Genomic DNA, 13,557 nt, shown 5'->3' with positions numbered 1-13,557 from the left:
AATGTCATCTGGTCAACAAGACTTATCAGACACATTAGTCGGAGCAAATTTCCTGAAAAACGCTCATGCTGGGAGGCTTTTCTTGGCATGAAAACAGTGCAGTATTTCTTACGTTTCACTCTCTTGCAAGCAGAATGATTTAAATTCCGTCAAAACTCTCATCACGTCGCAGTTTTTGGAGTTTATTTTGTTTGCCTCACTCTGGATGTCCACAGTTAGACTTTCTTTAACTTACTAAGCTTCGACAGTGACTTCTTTTACTGCTATTTGCTCATAAATCTGACTCAAAATTAGCTCTTAAACACCTAAAGGTGTCGTCCCCAGCAACTTATATCCGTCACTTACTTCACTTTGCAGCAGCACACCTCCCCCTCTCTATAGACGCACACATGCAGTGCCCAGACAGACGCACACACACAAACACTCCCAGGTTGCGTTTACACTTCACTGAGTTTTCACCATTCATCGTCTCTCCCTCCCCTCTCTCCGGCCCTCACCCCTCACTCTCCCCCTCTGTCTCCTTTCAGAGCTTTTGTTTGCCCTCTGCCACCGTCCTTTCACCGACTTGGCCCTGATTTGCCCCTTGTGCTCGATCACACCATTATACTGAGACAAGATAGCACAAAATATCCAAACATGTCTGCTATCCTTTTGTCTGGCCTGATTTGGGTTGGGGTGGCTCTGGTTTAGCGACTGAAGGAGGGTGTATTCTTGTTTTGAACACAAAGGTGAAATAATCTATAAAATAGTTCCTCTTTAAGGAGCGCTGTTAGCCTAGTTTGAGTTTTATTTCAGAAAAAATGCCTTAAAGTCTGTCTAAGGATATGTATAAAATAAGATTTAACCGTCTTCGCTGTAGGTGTGAGCTTTCCATCAGACAGGAGTAAGACTTACCCGAGGAAGTGCTTAAACTGTTGCAGACAGGAACAATGGCAGACAAAAGGTCATCGCGAGAATCCACTACTGCTGGCGGTAGCCACAAGGCAGCGACCTCGCTTCCACCTTAATGCCCTCCCACACACACACAAACACGGACACACTCTGACTAACAGAGCGCCCCTGCTTCCCCACCTCCCTCCCAGCCATCCAGGTGATCCGCTTGGCTCACATTCATGAGACAGGGAGCGAGCGCGAGCAGTTATCGTCCAATAGGGAGAATGTCCTGGCTCATTATCGGCGTAGGAGGCCGAGCGTGTCACCTGGAGCTAAGCCTCGACACTTGACTAAAAAGTCAGCCGGGGTTAGCGTGAGAGCGCGAACGTGGGTGTTAGTCATTCTCCCCGCAGCGATCACCTCCACCGTTGGCCTGCCGAACAGTAAGAGCTCTTTTTCCTCTCTGGCTCGGAGACTCCAGCAGGAAGGGCTTTTAGCGCAGCCTCCTCTGGGCACCTGATGACTACTTTGGGATTGTTAAATAAATGTGATTATACCTGTTAGCATTGTGAAGTGGTTTTTCTTGGCAGAACGCAAGTGGAACACCTCTGAACTCGGGCTTTAGAGCATAGGAGGGTGGATTTTATGGCATAGAGTAACCTAGTGTACTTGGGCATTGAAGAGAAATGTTCTTGATTTGTTGTAACCCAGCTTCATTTAACTTGATGCTACAATCAGATATCTGATATTTAAGGAAGCAGAAACAAGTTTTGATGCTTAAAATGAGGCACAGATATGGGTTTGCATGATTTTAAGAGTTATATTTAACGACTAATGACCCAAAATACAGCTCTGAACCTATTTGCAACCTTGTAGACAATCATATCTCATTTTTTGCTTTTATTAAATTAGAAAATAATTTAATGATTTAAAAGAAAATAATCATTCCATCTGACATACAATAAAAGTTGTTCACCTTTTACCAAAAAAGTCAATTTCCAGCCCAAAGTCTAAGTCATCAAAGAGTTAATGTGTCGCTACAACCTGATTTCTATTATTTAAGGAGCCCAAACCACTTTTCTATGTTAAAAATAGGCCAAATGTAGGATTTGGGTGATTTTAGGGGTTAGGTTTAAGTACTTAGACACTAATGTATTTTTTGTGATGAAGTCACAATTAAATGATGAGCCCAATCCCTAATGATGAGTTTAGGAGACAAGGAAAAAAAGTCTTTTTGATGCATATCAGTTAGAATGATCCTTTTTTGTTTTGGTATCCTGATTGCCAGAAAAATAGCAACAAAAAAAAGATATTATAATTGCCTAGATTTAGTGTTGTGGTCATAACCAGTGATTACTTAGACCTCACAGAGTTTAATCAGGTTTTGTCAGATGTTTTAAAAGCAAACTTTGGTATCAAAGGCCCAACGGATCTGAACGTAAGCTCCTTTTTTGACTTTTTATTCTGTGTCAAGCACGCTCGGCTTGTACAGACTTATCATATATGCAAAAGTTTTCCGACAAACAGATGCGTGCGGTCAACATCAAAGACGCAAGTTGGTAGCTGCCTATTCCTCCAAGTGACTTTGGGCATCTTTGAACGCAGCATGTGGCCTGACAACTGTTATCTTTGGTGGGGTTTTTTCTTTCTTTTTTGTGTGCAGGAGTCAATTGTGATTCCAACATTAAAAGCGTGTTTTGATCACTGGAGCTACTCGTTCCCTGTCAAACCTGAAGCTTTGTAAATACAATCATGTTAGAGTTGGACTAAATTAATTCCACTGGCTTCTCTGTGTCTGCAGAGTGCAACTGTCACAGCTGAAGAATTGCCTGCGCCATTGTTTTTTTTTTTTCTTCCTCCCTGACTTTATCAAAGAAATGATGAGATTTTAATAAGACTTTGTCCCTTTGCACTCTTGATTTTTTTCTCAGGCTGTCATTGCTGATGCTTCCAGCCGTACTAATCAATATTAGTCCTCACTCTGTACTTTTTTTGTGAGTGACAGAATAATGCTGGGACTGTGAAAGGGTTATGTCAGATAGCTTAAAACCTGATATTAAACAAGAATTGCGCTGCTACACATGTCACTTTAATTATCAACAAAAACGCAAGTCGAAGAACCCCCCCCCAATTTACCTTAAGAGGAGTAGAAGAAAGCAAACAGGTAGCGGCAACAGTTTGCGAAACGTCGTTCATAATTGCTTTTGTCAAGGATGACACTTAAGGTAAGAAAAGGAGAGAAGAGGAGAGGCACTGGAGAAGTAAACACTATCTTTTCTTTGTCTTTCGCTCTCCTCGGCAACACAAAAGACTGATTAAGAGTGAGGTTCGGGGAGGGGGATGAAATAACTGCCTGCGAAATATTAGTAGGTTAGAATTACTTTGTTGCTTGACACAATACCAATAGATGCTTCATGCTCAGAGAGGGAGAGGCTCTTGTCAGCAGTGGCACCTAAACAATGGCAGCTTTCTTGACGTTAATACTGCGCGTTTGACTTGACGAGCACCCCACTGTCATTTTGCCTTCTTGGAGGTATACGTTGAATGCGGAGGAGACAGCTGACGTTCGGGGAAGATTGCATCCACGGAGACAGTTCAACGCCCCCGTGTTTAAATTTGTTCAGAAACTTGAGGACAAGACGTCACGAGAGATAAGAAAAAGCAGCAGGAGACATAAACTGGTGTCAAAAATAAAAAGAAAGCTCCTCTCTCTTTTTTTTTCTTTTTCTTTTGCTTTACTTTGAGGTCCGGTGTTCTCAGTCCTGCCCTGAAAAGTTTGCTCCGCTCCCTCATTCCTTATGTGGGAAGTCAGAACGGTGTGCATTGCTGCGGTGGATGTGTTGCTAAACAAAAAGAAGCTCCCTAGCTCCTTTTATTAGGGAAGAATAGGCCCTTTAAAACCTGTCCAGCCTTAGATAATTTCATTCAGCCGGCCCCTGCCCGGCCGTCATTGAATCTGCATCCAGAGATCAGGTTCACAGCAACGGGTTGATAGCTTCCCAAGCCTCTTGGCCTTTTGTTCTACCAATCCTGTGCTGCTGCCCCCTCCTCGGCAAGCTGGGGAGGAGGGGGATACAGAGCTGATGGGACATTGCTGAGGAAAGTTCAAAACTTCAGGGGTGAAGGGGCGCAGAGAGGTGAATTCCAACAATTTTTAAGTTAAGAGATTTCTAAGTCTGGCAAACTTTCATCTCATTCAGACGTCTAGACGTTTGACAGGTAGAGACGGCTCTCTTTCAATCCAACCTTTCAAATAAAAGCACAATATCAATTGTACCAAGGTGGATGTGGACCACCCAGGAACTCCTAACGTCTCTCTCCACTCGTGGGTCTCCTGCCTCGGTTGCCTTTTTTGTCGTCCCCAAGGAGCATTACTGAGTCTGAACTTGCCTAAACCCTTGTGATCACACCTCTTGAAAAGGTTTTGTTTCCTCCGTCGATTGGTATTCGAGGCAGGTCACCGCACTCCCACCCTCCTCCTCGTCCTCCTCCTCATCTCCTCCCCCACTTTCTGCCTGCCTGCCACCCCTGCCCACCACCCCCAACTGCCTCCCCTCCCACGTTTGAAAGCCCTGTTTTCATTTTAATTTGCACCTGTTGTGCAGTTGTTCGCTGAAGGCAAGTGCAGACCAGTCAATCGCACAGAGACGTGTCAGAAGGAGATGTGGGGAGGCTTATCTTTTGATATGTATAACGTTTTCAGAAATGCCGTGCATGAACTTCATCTGGTTGGCACTCCTGATTCTCAGAGAGTTCAAGAGGCAGGGACACTTGTAGCTATAACTTTGGCATAAAAACCGCCTTAATTAAGCTTGTTGATTCCTCGCAGGGTCACAATGTGAGGAGTTCTGCATATTTTCCACAAACAAGATATAAATCTATTGATTTTCACCGAAGCTCTGCTGACTTGTGGGCTCACTAAGGCTTTTTTTATGACTCGGAAACATAAATTCAACGAAAGCCTCCACCTCTTCACTTCGGTGGCTCAGACTCTGGGCCCTCCCATGATTGGCTCTCACCACAGAACATTTTTGCACAAGCTGCCAATGAGGTGTGTCCCCATGTGATGCCATCCATCTGCACTGCTCCAATAAGTCCTCTGATGTCCCTTTTCTGCAGTGATTTACGCCGTGGCGCGTACTCGCTGAGAACCAGCCGATGGTGGTGACTAATTTGCACGAGAGCCACCTTTGATTGCATTCACAGCCCTTATTTACAGGCCGTCTATTTTAAGAAATGCAGGCATATGTCTGGGACCTGGGTGTTGTGGAACTGGGCGAGCCCTGCTGTTGGAGTTTTGAATGTGTGTGTGTGTATGTGCCTAAAGGCGCTGCCATGCTTTTATATTTTAATATGTTAGGAAACATTTATATTAATGTTCATGGTTCACTGGCAATGCAAATGTGAAGACATCCGAGGGCTACATGCAGTGAATAATCTAAATCACTATAGGTTAAGCCTTTTGTATGCATAGCAACAACAGTTGTAATATTGTACGTGCTATGTGGAGCATCTCAAATGTGAGCGGTATGCTCCGGAGCAGAGCCATCCTGAAAGGTGCAGCTCGTTGGCATCCAAGGCATGTGAGCACGGCTGAAAATTAGTGGCTATTTTGGCTCGTATCTCCTCGACAGCTGTCTGCTCACCGCTGTGGTTTAGTCACAAATTCCAGCCGTGGATGCTGTAATTGGGGTGTAACCCACCAAAAGAAAAAGGGGCCTACGCCTTGCATTGAGCAGTAATGTGGGGTTATCCTTTTAATCTGCGGATAGACCTCAGTTTTCCAAAACTGGTCTAAATCCCTCGTCAGATTCATCTGTCCACAAGAAGTTGTAGAGAACTGCATTATTTCTCCGCCGTGCTTTCCTGTACTGACCAAATTTGTTCTTCCTTTGTATCACAGCTCTCAACTACGAGAATGTGGTGGAGACCGGATCAGAGACGGAGGAGGAAGACAAGCTGCCAGTGTCTGAGGAAGACCCTCTGATCAACGGAACCGGCAGCCCGGCCAGCCTCACCAACCCTGAGGTCTCGCCACGTATCGAGGGACACGGCCTGCTGAACAAGGACGACGATGACGACGAGATGAGGGACAGCGGCGTGGAGCACATTTGGCCCGACAATGACATGCTGAGTGCTTCCGTGGACGGTACTGGTGAGTGTAGAACAAGTAAATTCAGTCGTGTCAACTGTAGGAGTTTGGTAATAGTTGGGTTGCAAAGCAGCTTGCACAGGCAACCTTAATGGGACACTTTAAAATGAGCCTTGGCAGTTGTCAGATGTGTAGAATGGCATCAGCTTGATGTCGTGATCGCGGATAAGCTCTGTGACTTCCCAAAGTAACTCTGTGCTGGATTTTTCTTGAGCTTGTAAAGCTGGCAAAACGGCAAATTGATGATTTCCTAATTAAATTCTGCTTGGCTTTCAGTCTAGGTTTTGTTGACTAGAACAGTTGTGGATCTGCCCACTGAGGTTCCTAAACAGGCAGCAATCTGTTGCCTGAAATGACAAAGAAAACATATGGGGGTGTTTATTCCAAACTCGGATATCCACTATTTGAGAAACGTGACCTGCACTATTAGAAATATCAGAAGATGATAGAAGAATATATTTAAAATCATGCAAACATCCATGTTCTTTTAACCCTTTGCGGTTTAAGTTCTTATAGGTGGTAACACTAACACCTTCCCTACCCTCAGCCTATGTTTTGGGCTTTTTTGTAGAAGAAATGTTAAGTTTGGTTGATTTTGGTCAATTAGGATGGTTATTTTCTTTGTACCCTGATTGCCAAGACTTAATAAAGCAAAAATTAGATTTTAGATTTTTTTAGGTTTCGAGTTAGGGTTGGGGTTGGGAAGATTTAGAACCATAAGAACTCTTGGCTTTTCTTACCAGATGTGTGGGGTTCAGGTGAGCTGTCAGTCAGAAAAACTACCACTAAGCTCACTCATGGATACTCTATAGTGAATGTGTGCTCATCCTGCCACTTGTGGTATCATCTTATGCTGTAAACCCCACCCATCTGGTGCCCGAGCAGACTTAAACAAACGCCACGGAGCGTTTTGCAAACAATGCTTGAGCCAGGTCTGACGGTGAAGCCCCGATGACGCTCCCTCAGCAGACAGACATGATAAACAGTTTCTCTGTGAGCGGCAGAGACCATTTGGTTCACGCTTAGAGAAAAGCCAAACAACAAAAAAATATTTACAGTAATGTATAAAGAGGAGGTGGAGTGGGGAAGAAGCCTGTGAGCTGCAGGAAATGAAATCTTAGCTTGTTTTTATGGTGTTTCAGCAACGTCCAGCAGTGACTGATGCTGCTTAATTCGTCTCGCCCCTAACAAGCTGCCTAATCCCAGGCAGGTGATACCTACCCCAACTTGACTGACTTATTGTCTTTTGTTTGAGCAACTCCTTCTGCAGGGGCCCCAGTCACAGATGCTTGAAAGATAAATACTTTTAATTAGGGGGCAGGGTATAATCATTAAAGGAAGCCAGACTGCTGCAAAAAGTCATTAACAATCTTAAATGAAATTTTTATTTTTATGATAGCCATTTACATGTATAATAAGAGTCAATGATTCTTGGAAGCATGTGACAGGAACAGAGTATGGCGAGAAGTCATGTAAGACAGCCCATTTAAATGAGCTGGGCTTTGCTATTCATTTCTGCTAATGAACTAGCTGTGCACAGTGCCGAAAAACGGGGGAACATTCAGCAGTCTTAAATTTTAATATGGGGGAAAATTGCACATTTATTAGGGATAAGGGGGGGAAAAACTTAGCGGGTATCAACTTTCACTTCTCCTAAATAACCGTTCATATTGCCTCCTTAAGGGGTGGAAGAAAGAAAAGACAGTTTGGTAAATAAATCAAGATAAAGGATAAACAAGCTGTCATTGCACACGGTAATTGTTTATTTGATAAAGACCTGCGGTGCCATAATGTCTGTAATTCAACTATGTTGCAATTCCCAGATAATATGCTTCTTGTGTGATAAAGCGTCTGACATATTTCGGAGAGCAAGTCAAGTTCATTAGAGCGTTTGGGAGTCTCTTTCCCAATCTTGCGGGTGCTGTGTTTCCCAGCCTGCCTTTTTCTTTTTTTTTTTTTTTTTTTAACATCCGCGGTGCCTAAGTGTCTACAGTGATACCTCAGCACATAACTCAGGCCTGAGATAAGTTAGCACCCTCCCTCCTTCCTACTCGGACTGATTTGGTCGTCACTCCCCTATCGAGAGTTTTTGCACAGGTCTTGGAAGCGTGATTGAATGAAGGTCCTGGGAAGGGTTGGGAATATTCGAGCCAAATAGAAACTGTACGGGGCAAAAACAGCCGAGGTGACTCTCCCAGACACAACTACAGCATGTAAGAAAGAAAAAGTTTATCGCAGAGCCTCGTCTGATTCCACCGCACAATCAGAGTCTTGTGTCTGGCATTGTCCTTGACATTCCTTAATCCCACAGTGAGGCTGGACACGATGTGCTGGAAAGCATGACATCATTATCACTGACAGGCGTTTTCAAATAAATCACCTGTCTTCCCCCCATTGCCCTTTTTAAACCCCTTCTCCCAGCCGTCGGTGGGGGGGCAGGGGGATTTCTGACAGCAGCGCTGTTTGCTTCATGTTTGTGTTGTTTGCAAACAAAACAAAACGAAAAAATATATTTTTTTAGCCAAATTTGGCCTTCTGTTTTCGATCAAACAGTGGTTCTTGTTTTCTTTGCACATCTATCGAGTTGTGCAGTTATTAATTTGTCATTTAAACACCTACTGCAGTCCAGGACTTTCCCATAGCGTTTTAGATGCCTATCCATCCTGCCAAGAATAAAATTCAGAGGAAAACACTGTGTTCTTTGGCTGCTAAATGCTCAATTTTGAAGCGATGGAACAGAGTATCTGCCATTGACAAGTCTAAAAATATCCCATTTTGCATTAGCCTTCTAAAACCTTTAATCCTGCCACTTTTGTTTTGTTTCCGAGATTCAGAACTATTAGGCGCTTGACTCAAACATGACAGATTCAGGATAAATGAGGCTAAATGCACAAAGGCAGAACTTTAAAGCGCCTGTGACTGCGGTGACCGGCCATAAAAACAGGAATGTTTTCAAAATAAACAGCATCTGAGCTGCTATGAAAATAGGTGGAATTACAGTCGGGCCAAAGGTAGTCTGGACTCCTCCTGAGTCCAGAGTCGGCTCTCAAACCTCAACATCACTCTTCAAGGAGGTGTGTACCTTACCGCCTCAGGTCTTCAGTGATTTACTGCTAACAAAACACACTTTTCCACCATTTAGCGGACACTTTCATCCAAGACGCCTTCCATGACCAAGAATAGGCACATATTTGTGGTATAAGTGGATCCAGCAGAAATCAGATGCCTCTCTTCTTTTGCTTTTCTGACATTACTTGCAGTTTTTGTTTTCATAATGTAACATTTTTAAGCTCCCTTTCAAGGATAAACTCACTTTTCTAAGAATTCTTCTCTAAACAGAAGCTAATAACACTAATGTTGGACGTTTTTATTAGTTTAAGGCAGCAATTCCCAGCCAATGACACTAATCATAATTCCCATCCATTGCCAAGGGCGTGTTTCTATATTCTGTGCCCAGCCCAGCTAATATGAAAAACGAGAAAATACAGTTTATTTTACAAACTAAATATAATTGAACTGGCTAGCTTATTAGCTTTGCTAATAATATAGCTAACAGTTAGCTTAAATTGTGGACAACAGTTGAAATAGGTAGCTAAAATTAAGAATTTACAGACAATGATTTTTTTTAGTAAAAGTATAAATAACAATTGAAATAAAGACTTAAAATTATGAATAGAGAAATGAAGATTTTAAAGCTGCCAGGGTATTAGAAATATAGATAACTGTTTGAAATAGCTAAGAGACTTAAAGATATTTTCATGGTTTTAGTCCAGTTTGGCCCATAGTTTCTTTGGATATACACTTAAAACAGTGAACTAAAATTGCAAATTTTGGTTGGAAATAAAGTTGGAAATTCTTTATTTAACAGTATGGCTAGCAGTCACTTTGAATTGCAAGCTAAAAATGTGGATTAACAAATGAAATAGCTAGACAACAACATGGAGTAACAGTTATTACTGATCCCTGTCATGTCGGGGGAAAAAGCACAACTTAACATAATGATTAAATTGTTATAAATACATCGCTAAATAGAATAAAAAGGCATTACACTCAATGTAATGCCTTTTTAGTACCAGTTTTAAAACAAGGAAACTAATTTGAGTCTCTCTGAGAGAGGATTGTGCGATATGTAAACAGAAAAAGTTAAAAAGAGCAATGAGCCACTGTCACTCACTGCAATGGCACTTTGTCCCATTTGAATGTAGCTCAGCACTGGCATGGATCTATGTATTTAAGTGTCCCAGAGGCCATAGCAGAGAGGTGTATGTGGTGTTAGTCTACCTCCTACTGGAAGCAGCCGTCCCTCCCTTTAGACCACAGATAACAAAAGTTCTCCAAGGTAAATAGGGGAGAGTGAAGGGCCAGTAAATCCCACTGGTCATCCCCTTGCGTCAGACTAAAAGTATGCAGTCAAATTTGATTACCCAACGCAAACACGGTGCCTACGAGGACACAGAAATGTGAGGGAGTTTTAAGCACAAAAGGGTGGACGGGGTGGGGGGAGGCTTTTCTACATTCTGATATCTGATACTTGTGGGTATATTTTAATCTGTGGTGGAAGTATTTTTTTAAATCTGTTTTGTTTTGTTGTAGCTTTAATTTATGTTCTTTAAAACCCATTTATTTTCCCATAGTGCGACTGTGGTTTTGATGCTGTTTGGCAGACGTGCAATCAAATGTACAGCATGGGGAAAGTTAAACTAGGACATACCCCTGCAGAAGAGTCTGTCATTATTCTCTGAAGCCATTGACAGGGGTATTTATCATTTCACCGCAGAAGCCAAATCTCTAATTTCAAGCAAACCCGAATTGCAAGCCTTAGAAAGCATTCCACAACGATCAAGCCCATTGTTTCCAACTCCAAATAAAAACTCTTTTTGCTTCTGGCTTTTGTGCAAAGCAATGTAAGCAGGATAACATTATTATCAACAACACACCCACCACCTTTCCTGTATTATCTCAGCCAGGTTGCTCTTATGTAGGCGCTCATCCTGTTTTAATAGCCAAGGGATAGTCCGATACATCGGATCCTGCTGTCATCTGGGAAAAAAAATTAAAAATGCTCACAATGCAACGCTTGTAACCTCCTTGCAGGAGCAGCAGAGCAAGAACAGATGCGTGAAAAGAAGACAATGCAGGTTTTTTGTTCTTGTTTTTTATTTTAAGACAAAGGCCTCATGTTCTCGGAAGCACCTTGATTTAATTTTTACTGACGAGGCAGGAAGGAGGGACCAGGGACTTCTTAAGCTGATTGTCAAGTCTCTGTCCTCCTGTCGACCGTGAGGTGGAGGTGGAAAAGAGGGTTTGTTTATGAGCTTGTCAATCCACCCTTTATTTACTGTCGCCTCACCTGTGCCAGGGCAATATCTCCCCGTCTGCACAGACCGGGAGCCATTATCCTGATTGGCAGTAAGAACTTGTCCTGCTTAAACCAACATTTCTCCGAGGAAGGGTTTCTTTGAGATGAAGGAATAATCTGAATAGCTGAGGTCAGGCTTGAGTAGGTGGAGCCAAAAAAGGAAAGCCACAGATTCTTAGAGCCTAAAATCTAGCCAGAGACTGAGGAATATTGCTTGATAACTTTCAAATAAAAGGCTTTTATGAAAGGCTTTCAATCAAGATAGGTTGCTGTAGAATAAGGAATATTCAAAGGCCTGTAAGGCCTGGAAAAGTGGTAAATAGGGCAGATCAAATGTGTCTTTTTTTTGGTTAAAAATGCACTTTCCCCTTCAGTATCGTGTGTGCGAGGCTTTGAAATAATAGTTTCCGCCTGTTTTACATGTTTTTCTGTATTGTCGGGCTTCATACCTCACCAGAAAACATTAATTTATTTATTTTCTGACTCCACCCACCTGAGGTTTACCCCAACCAATGAGGTTATTTCTGCCCGGGAGAAATGTTTGTGCAACTAAAACTCTTAATTTGTGGTTAAGGGTTGTATTCCTTTTAGTTTCGGAGCAAGGCACTACTAAGTCTCTGCCAGGGCTTGTGGTGAATCACAAAAATGTGCGCGCTCACAATACTCCAAGCTGCTTTGGATAAAAGCATCCACCAAAATGACATATGATAAAAAACAAGCGTGATCCTGCATGCAGCGGATTGCAGCGGCGTCACAGCCGGGGAGTAATAAGCTCAGCCTGCGTGTTGGCTGGAGCTCTATGATTGCTCAGGTGGATGTGTTCCGTGTTGTATTTAATCGCTCTGTTTGGCGATTGAAGCTTTCTTCGCCTCCCCCGCCGCTTGTTGTCACGTTAAAGGTAAATAAGTCTCTGTCTGGCTCAGATGATAGCATTCATTAAGCATGCTGAATAAAGCCGTGGTGCATTGCGATGCACAGCGGTGCCTTTATTGGTTTCACCATACCTTCTTCTTAAAGGCCTCATTGTCAGCGTTTGTCAGCGTGCATGGTACATCGAGGTACTCACCCTCCCTTCTCTGCTTTTTCTTCTTCTTCTGTTTTTGTGCAGATGAAATAAAAGATGATTTTGACACCCTGGGGCCTGATACCACTTTGCAGACAGTTGGAAACGGTACAGGTGAGTTCAGATATTTGCTGTATGTGTGTCAAACCTTTCATATTAAGCCATTCTTGTCTGGTGCCTTACGTGCATGTTTCTTTGTCAGTCTGCAAGTCTTTAAGGTCTGACAGCCCTATCGTTGATGATTAGTACTCTAACCTACTGGAACAAATAAACATAATAATGGAAGTCCTTTGTTTTTAACTCCGAAATATAGGGTAAGGGTTCTCTACCTCTACGTCAAGGATTGGATATTTTAGTTTTCTTTCTCTTACTGTCTTTTACCATCTTTACATCTAGCAGGTCACGTTAAGAGGTTAAAAACTTACTTCCAGCAGCTCAGCTGCAACTTGTAGGACCTCGTAGATGTTAAGAGCTTCTCAAACTGAAAGTGAACTGTTCAACATGACCATTTCACGCCCAACACTGGGTTCAAATTCAGCTAAGGTTGTACATTTTAAAGACCCCAAACTACCGACTACTGATCTAGTGTTAGGCTAAGCATATGTTTGTAGTTTCTAGTTTATGAAAAATTGACTATTTAGTAAGTGATTGAAACTAAACAAATCCCTCCTTCTTAGATGTGTTGCTGGTGACCTGGTGGATGTTAAGAGGTTAGAAGGTCTTTGATGTGCCATCAGGCTGAATGTGGCTTGTTTCAGTGGGGTTGGATTTCAGCTAATATCCAGCCCTTTGATGGCACTTCTGCCTGTTTTAGATACTCAGTTGGATAATCTCAAAAAAGAAGAACTGTAATGCCAAAATGTATGTAAGACATTTGATTAATTTGAAGGGTCACTAGTTTGTAATTCTAACCTTAACGGTTTATTGATAACCTGCTGAAGACTGATGGGGTCAAAATGACTAATTCCAAGTCAAAACTGGGTTTAAAACTAGACTAAATTTGGCTGTAACATAAAAGGTTGTAATAGTTATAACCACTAAACCACAGAACCTGAATCTCTTAAGATCTACCAGGTCACTGCCAACTGATCTAGAGCTAGAGTTATGGGT

General features: G+C 42.5%; 1 protein-coding gene across 5 annotated transcripts in view; it reads left to right on the top strand.

Annotated features, from left to right (window-relative positions):
• zeb2b (zinc finger E-box binding homeobox 2b) overlaps positions 1-13,557 on the top strand; it is a 99,699-nt gene that overhangs the window by 68,898 nt on the left and 17,244 nt on the right. For 3 of the 5 annotated variants that reach the window (XM_085347218.1, XM_085347215.1, XM_085347216.1), the window contains exons 3-4: positions 5,774-6,028; positions 12,493-12,561. In XM_085347218.1, the coding sequence (XP_085203344.1) occupies positions 5,774-6,028; positions 12,493-12,561 (324 nt within the window). The remainder of the gene's footprint in view (positions 1-5,773; positions 6,029-12,492; positions 12,562-13,557) is intronic. The other 2 variants (XM_085347219.1, XM_085347217.1) reach the window with 1 other exon arrangement.

This window comes from Diplotaxodon limnothrissa, linkage group LG23 (genome assembly GCF_057381915.1).
Source record: "Diplotaxodon limnothrissa isolate DT_005_m linkage group LG23, D_limnothrissa_male_GT1.1, whole genome shotgun sequence".
In the NCBI taxonomy this organism is placed as follows: Eukaryota; Metazoa; Chordata; class Actinopteri; order Cichliformes; family Cichlidae; genus Diplotaxodon; species Diplotaxodon limnothrissa.
This window is presented reverse-complemented; position numbering and strand designations above follow the sequence as displayed.